General features: G+C 38.2%; 1 protein-coding gene across 1 annotated transcript; it reads left to right on the top strand.

Moving 5' to 3' along the window:
* Positions 1–1,736: 1,736 nt before the first annotated feature.
* LOC118471725 (homeobox expressed in ES cells 1-like) lies at positions 1,737–3,991 on the top strand. The gene is made up of 4 exons (XM_035957797.2): positions 1,737–1,857; positions 2,966–3,126; positions 3,264–3,365; positions 3,669–3,991. Exons 1-4 carry the CDS (start codon positions 1,737–1,739, stop codon positions 3,858–3,860), a joined length of 576 nt encoding a protein of 191 aa, XP_035813690.2. The 3' UTR covers positions 3,861–3,991.
* The last annotated feature ends 3,356 nt before the right edge of the window (positions 3,992–7,347 follow it).

Genomic DNA, 7,347 nt, shown 5'->3' on the forward strand with positions numbered 1-7,347 from the left:
TGTCAAAAAAGCCAAATTATATCAGCCACAATCCAGTGTTGAAAACCAATAAAAGAGGACACCTATCAAAGGGATTAAACACTCTTTAGGCTCTGTATGTTGCTGTGCAGTGATAAAATACCATGCTAGTGTTGTTCAACTGCCTGTGGCCCTGCATGGCAAGGCTTTGTGCAAGTACAAAAACAGTCGTTTTCCCTGACCAATAATCCTTTTTTGCTATTGAGTGACAAAGACAAGCATCAAATTGTCAAGTTTCATAACTTCCAAAACAAATGTTTCATTAAAAATGAAATGATTGGCTGCTAAAGTTCTGTCCAGCTTAAACTGGGAGCACCACAGAAAAACTAGTACTTACACAGACGTGTTGAGTCTCAGGTGCAGCTGAAGCTCAGCTGTACTCTCTCCAGTGCAAAGGCTACACACAGGTGCTAAGTTAGAAGGTAGTCATATTTAAATCTTTCTTTTCAGGAAGCTTCTGTCTGTGTCTGAGTCTGGTAGTTGACTCTATCTGACAACCAGTGCCAGATATGCTTCAAACAAGTTATTGATAAATAGTTTTCCATGAAATAGTTTCACTACTCAAACCCCACTAACACCATAAATAGCTGTTTTTACATTTGTGCTAATGTTCACTTTACAAAAACGTATGTATCATGTAAATTATTGAGCTTTAAATGTGTGAAATTGGAACTTTGAAACTGTACTTAGAGTCTTTTTGTAGTTGAAATTGTCCTGCCGCTGTTTTTTCCCAGTCACAGTTAGACTGGTCTTCCCTCTGCATGTAGTCTTCACATCCTTGCATCTAACTCACCTTTAATTCAGGGACAAATAAACAAGTGTGCTGTTGGTTTAAAGCTGCTGCAGGCCTTCATTAGGAGCTAATCTGGCTCTGAAAAGGTTTTTCCTCTCCGCTGCCTCAACCTGTATTCAGACGCTATGAGCTTCATCTGCATCACAACATATACAGATTAGGCTAATAGCATTAGTGGATCTCACCGGATCATTTTTATTACCATCATATCATTATTATTATTATTGTTAGTTTAAACCCTCTCACAGACTTGTAACAGAGGGATGGATGTATTTTAGTGTGGGAACTAAACTGATTTTCTACTTTGGTAATTTGGAAGAAAAGAGGGTGATTTTTGCTTTGTATTTATGTCATGGTGACAGTTTTTAAAAAGGCCTCTCATCCTAATCTCACACATACACTCATACAGTATACTGTCTGGGGGAAAACTCAGATACAAACACGTGTACATGAATGTGTTAAGATGCGCTGTTTTGTCTTTCTTCCAAGCTTCTGTTATTTGCAGAGTTCTGATGTTTCATTGTAGAGCTCAAGATTTAAATATGCCATCTATAGTAACACACACAATTAGCAGAGATTAGCTTCTGTATGGACCCCCAGGGAGTCTCATTCACATGGAAAAAACACCTCTTGCTTGTAATTGGCAGCCAGTGTAAATCCTCCACTCCCATTTGAACAAGCCGTCAGCAGTTTGTCGTCCTGCTGTTTTGCCTCTGACTAAAACATCCATTCACTCTCTCAGCTTGATTTAGACCACAGATCCAAAGCAAAGGACCGAGAGTGTTGGTGAGATTTTTATTGACGGAAAACAAATTTGTTGAACACTTTTATCTGATTTTTTTTTTTAAGTGAAATCAGAATAACTTTTGTTTTGGTTGTTGACAGCACTTCTGCTTACACACCGTTGTTGTTTAGTTCAGTCATTATGGCATCCACTCTGGCTCCTGTCACAGGAGAAGGCAGGCCAGCATTTTCCATCTGCCGGATACTCAGTCTGGAACCAGAAAGACCTGAAAACTGCTTAAAACTCCACAGACCCTGGACAGGTGAGGAGCAAAAGTTTGGATGTTTTAATTGTTTTCTTCCTACTGATGGGTCTATTTCTGGCTGATGAAGCACCAACACAGCATTGTGTCTGACATCTATAACATTAAAATGCCATTTCATTTAATGTTTTCTAGCTATAGCTGACAGGAGAGTAAAATGATAAATCACATTGTAGGTACTGCAAGATCAACAATGCACCTATTCATTCATTCACTTTAATATTTGATATTTACATCAAAGTAATGCCCTGTACAGAAGTGTTCGATATAATCTACCTGACTAAATGTATACCAAGGGGCTAAAAGTTTGTTTTGGTAATAGCAGAATTTTATTATTTTAGGTCATAGATTTAATAGAGACTTCCCAGCTCTTAGTACTTCTTGATTTTTTTTCTTCCAATTTCCCTCAAGTAGCTGTCAGATTTAACTTTAGTTGGTGTACATTTTCCTTTGCCTATAAATTTTTTTTTAAAAAAAACTTTGTTTTGGGCAATAGCCATGTTCAAACAGGATTCAGTCTCATCAATCTGTCTGTAAATAAACCCATGGCTGCTAAAAAAAAATAAATAAATAAAAAAAAAAACCAAAAAAATCTTGCATTTGATTTCTTTATGTGGTGATGTCCATGTAATTCTGCCATTCTATCAAATGAATACACTCAATTTGCAGCCATTCAGGACAAACAGATGAAAAGTGACCTTTTAAACTTTCTTATTTAGGTTCACTGGATTCTGTGTTAATTGATTAGGGTACCATTGGCTAAATTACATTTAGCATTCAACTATACAAACTAAACTAAACTGAACAAAAAAAGTGTCATATAAACCCAACGGATAAAGCACAAATACATGTGTAAATTTCTTTTAAAATTACAGCCATTTTCAATTTTGGATATTAATAAATTAAAACGCTGAATTCATGTGTTTAGATGTGTTAGATAATGTCTATAAAATCTGTTGAAAACATTAGTGTGTAGAGTAAGATCTAATCATTTGATCTCAAGTCTATAAAAATCTTTCCATTCTGTTTAATGATGAGCCAATGAATAATTTCTTTCATTTTAATTAAAGGAGTTGTGTAGTATGTGATTTTATCCCCATCAATCCAGATGTGGTAGCAGATGAGAACAGAGGAAACACTCTCTGCTCTAAACAACAACACCATCATCAACAACAGCAGTTGCATTATCCTCAGCAGCTCGCCTCTTCCAGGCCCACATCAAACTGGTATATCGGACGCAGACCACGCACTGCCTTCACCAACAGCCAGGTAATCCATCAGTCAATCAGACTGCTCAAGGGTTCGTTTAAAAGTTCAGGACATCAAACATAAGACTTGCTGAGTGCAAACAGGTTTATCTGTAGATTGTTCATTGCTATCTCACTGTGTGTTTATGTGTCTTGCAGGTGAATGTACTGGAGACAGTGTTTCAGGTGAACTGTTATCCAGGGATCCAGCTGAGAGAACAGCTGGCAGGAAGACTCAACCTGCATGAGGACAGAATACAGGTTCAGACAAAATATTTCAACTATTTGCTTGTTGTTTCCTGCCCGTTGTAACACTAGGTCCTCTAATGATGGGGCATTTATAATATGAAAGTCCACAGGTTTTAAGCATCATACTGCTTAAAACCAGATACATAAATCTGATGGTATGAAGGGAATGATTTACTATTCAGTAAAAGCTGCATGGTTTTACTTCAAAATGTGCAATCAAAGAAAAAAATAGATTAGAAAATAGACTTAAAAAAATGAACAATACTTACGATAATGTGTCCTTATGCATTTTATAGCTCCTCCTCTCTCTTTCAGATCTGGTTTCAGAACCGGCGGGCCAAACTGAGACGTTCTCTGAGAGAAACCCGCCTGCATCTGGTTCAGACAGCAGTGACTGACCTCAGGGTCAGACACCAGGTCATAGATCAGCCAAAGGTCAAGCATGATGAGCAAAGTGACCTAGACCTTCCATCTCGTCTCCAGCTTGACGTGGAGGAAGAGGAATAGTGATGCTGATGAAAGACTTATTATTTTCACCACTCTTTTTGTTTCTGATCTTGTACAGAAATGGTTGTTTACTGTCCATGCATCATTTGTTTCTTCCTTCTTCTGTTTGTTGTTTGCGCTGCTTTGAAAGACTTGAAAACACAAATGTAAGATGTTATAGTATCATTAATTACTAGCACATTCCAAAGGCATTTGGCATATTTAATTATCAGGATTTAACAACTAAGCAACATTTTATAAATAAACTTTGTTGAGCTCTGCTGGATCAGTTGGTGTAATGCTCATTGCGTAATAATGTAATATGTCTCAATATGTAAATATTTTTTTAATTTTCTGATCCAATTAAGCTTTTGAATGTTGTGTCTGCTTTTTGTTATTTAACAGAATGTCTTCACTTTATGTATGTCATTAGAGATAAACAGTTCAGAAGAATTTCTCAAATACATTATTGTATTGCTTACTTCTTAATTTTATGATAATCTTGTATTTGCAAATAGACCACATTAAGACTGTGGTGTATTTGCAGGACGCAGAATGAGTATGAAATAATGATTATAATGCAGCCTATTAAGACTACATGTTAACTAGCAGTCATACGTATTTCCAAACTGCCACTCTGCACCACTAAAGTATTAATATTATATCTTTAGCATTGTCTGACAAACTGACCAACACATGAAATAAAAACGAACTCTGTGCTGTGATTAGCGATGCTGACATTCATTCAGAGACAAACTTAGAAGCAATAGCAAGTCCTGGTCTCACACAATAATTATATATTTGATTATACATTTGCGGTAAAATGCACTTTCTTTGACACATTTTATGCTCAAAAATTGAAAAACACATTTAAAGGACATGTAAGACTTCCATTACTTTGCCATAAAGAGCACAATATGGGGCTTTTAGAATCTAATGACTTGTCTTTTTTAATTTGCTCCTATTAGTCCGGGAGCCCAGATGGCCTACCATGCACACCTCATATATATATATATATATATATATATATATATATATATATATATATATATATATATATATATATATATATATATATATATATATATATATACATACATATTTATGTCAACTTTTTTTATTGATTTATAGTATATTCCTGATAGAATGTAGTCTTTGGTCCCACATGCTGCCTCATACTGTGCAACCAAGTGGCTGATTTCAGGACCAGCTATCATCCATCTTCTCAGTGCTGATGGCTTTCTCCTAATAGAAGAAATATGAATAAAAATGTTTCCAGAAAAAAATTCTGTGAAATTGTCCTTATTTACATTCAGGGCTGCAACTAATGATGAATCGATGAATTGCCTGAGCACGATACATCATCAAAAGTGGAAGTGAGGGCACAATGCAACAGAAATCACCGTCCGAGCGGAGCGCTGAACACGGACGGACATCTGTGCTGCAACCTATATATATTATATATGCATATACTATATAGCCACGATACAGCGTGGATGTCCATCCGTGTTCCATGCTCTGCTCAGATGGTGATTTCTGTTGCACTGTGCGCTCACTTCTGCTTTTGATGACGTATCATGTTCAGACGATTCATCCATTCATCGTTAGTTGCAGCCCTATTTACATTTATTGCAGGTAGTTAGAGGGTGAACTGAACCACGGGGAGCAAGTTGATTGTAAAGTCTGACTGCAGCAGGAAGGAATGACCTGCAATATCTCTCCTTTAGACACCGTGGGTGAAGCTGTCTGTCACCAAAGGAGCTGCCCAGTGATGTTACTGTTTCCTGTAGGGGCTGGGAAGTGTCCTCCATGATAGACAACAGCTTTGTCATCATCCTCCTGTCTCCCACCACCTCCACAGGATCAAGGTTCAGCCCAGGACAGAGCTGACTTTCTTTACCAGTTTGTTTAGTCTCTTCCTGTCTGCAGCCATGATGCTGCTGCTCCAGCAGACCACTCCATACAGGATGGCTGATGCCACCACAGACTCTTAGAAGGTCCTCAGCAGTGCCCCCTGCACCCTGAAGGACCTCAGTTTTCTGAGCAGGTGGAGTCTGCTCCGACCTTCCCTGAAGAGTGCGGCGGTGTTAGCAGTCCAGTCCAGTTCATTGTTTAAGTGAACGCCCAGGTATCTGTAAGATTCCACAATCTCAATGTCTGTTTCCTGGATTTTCACTGGTGAGGGAAAAATGTGTCTGTTCCTGCTAAAGTCCACCACCAGATCCTTAGTTTTCACCACATTGATCTTGAGGCAGTTCAGCAGGCACCAGTCCACAAAGTCCTGCTTGAGTTCTCTGTACTTCTCCTTATGTACGGTCACACCCCTGTCTACCTTGATGACAGTGTTGGCCTGCTCGTGAGCTTGGCCATTGCTGAGAACTGTCAGCTCGATTTGTGTATAACAAAGTTTCCACTCTGGAACTCCTGAGCCAGCTGAGGACGTTTCTGTTCAAGGGTCACCATGTCTCTGTAGTGGATCGGAAGCCACCATGCATAGTTTACATTGTTGTTGGCAAAGAAGTACGATATCAGCTCAGCCAGTGACTGACAGTACAGGAGGAGGTTGGCTTCCCTGAATGATCGGATCAACAAGAGGATCACCAGTTCCACTGACAGCACCGTATACCAGAAAAGAAACTGGGAACTTTACAGTTTGCGATGCTCAAACCAAGCTTTAAAGCTAGGCACCTCTTCGGGTTGTTCATCTGTCTCTTTCAAGTAGTCCATGTGGGCTGCCTTGAGAAGCTTGTACAGATTGCATACTGTTATCTGGTGTATCTGCCATGTCCTAGTGATGCTCGCAGCTGTCAGAAATTAATCTGCTGTCCCAGGAGATGCTATCCCTGCCTCCATGAGGGCTCCTGTCCAACCTCTGTCCTGCTGATACTGAACCCCATGCTGAGTTTCACAACAGCGGTGCCACCAGTGTGCCCTGGTTGTTCGTTGACATCCGCTCTGTTGAGCCACTACTCTACACCTTATGCCGCAAGTCAACTCAACTCAATGTCCCCCACTGCATCATGTCATGTCCCATTCAGAATCCTTGTACAGGAAGATGCTACACATATTAAACCTCTAACACTATGATATACACTACCATGCTTTTAGCCAAGTCAGACGTAACATGAACCTTTAATTTAGCAGAACATTAGGATTCTGGGGCTGATATTATGGTACCAGGAAGCCAGTGAGTAGGTACATAGGTCCAAATTCAGATTCTACATAGTCAAAAATGTATGATTTGACACCAAGATCATTCAAATAGGACAAATTTCTGTGATTTTATAGCGAAATGCAATATTTCTGTATGACTATATGTGAAGCACTTTGCTACATGAATAAATATTATTATTATTATTTTTTTTATTTATTTATTATTATTATTATTTATTATTATTATTATTATTATTATTATTATTATTATTATTATTATTATTATTATTATTATTATTATTATTATTATTATTATTATTATTCCACCTTAAACAGTATTTGTTGCTTTCTAGAT

This window comes from Amphiprion ocellaris, chromosome 5 (assembly GCF_022539595.1).
Source record: "Amphiprion ocellaris isolate individual 3 ecotype Okinawa chromosome 5, ASM2253959v1, whole genome shotgun sequence".
In the NCBI taxonomy this organism is placed as follows: domain Eukaryota; kingdom Metazoa; phylum Chordata; class Actinopteri; family Pomacentridae; genus Amphiprion; species Amphiprion ocellaris.

What these genes read in the sequence shown, in the direction of transcription:
- LOC118471725 (XM_035957797.2), top strand. Translation starts at nt 1,737, where the DNA reads ATGGCATCCACTCTGGCTCCTGTCACAGGAGAAGGCAGGCCAGCATTT. An exon ending in ACTCCACAGACCCTGGACAG is followed by an intron (nt 1,858 to 2,965) that starts GTGAGGAGCAAA and finishes CCATCAATCCAG; the next exon opens with ATGTGGTAGCAGATGAGAAC. An exon ending in TGCATGAGGACAGAATACAG is followed by an intron (nt 3,366 to 3,668) that starts GTTCAGACAAAA and finishes TCTCTCTTTCAG; the next exon opens with ATCTGGTTTCAGAACCGGCG.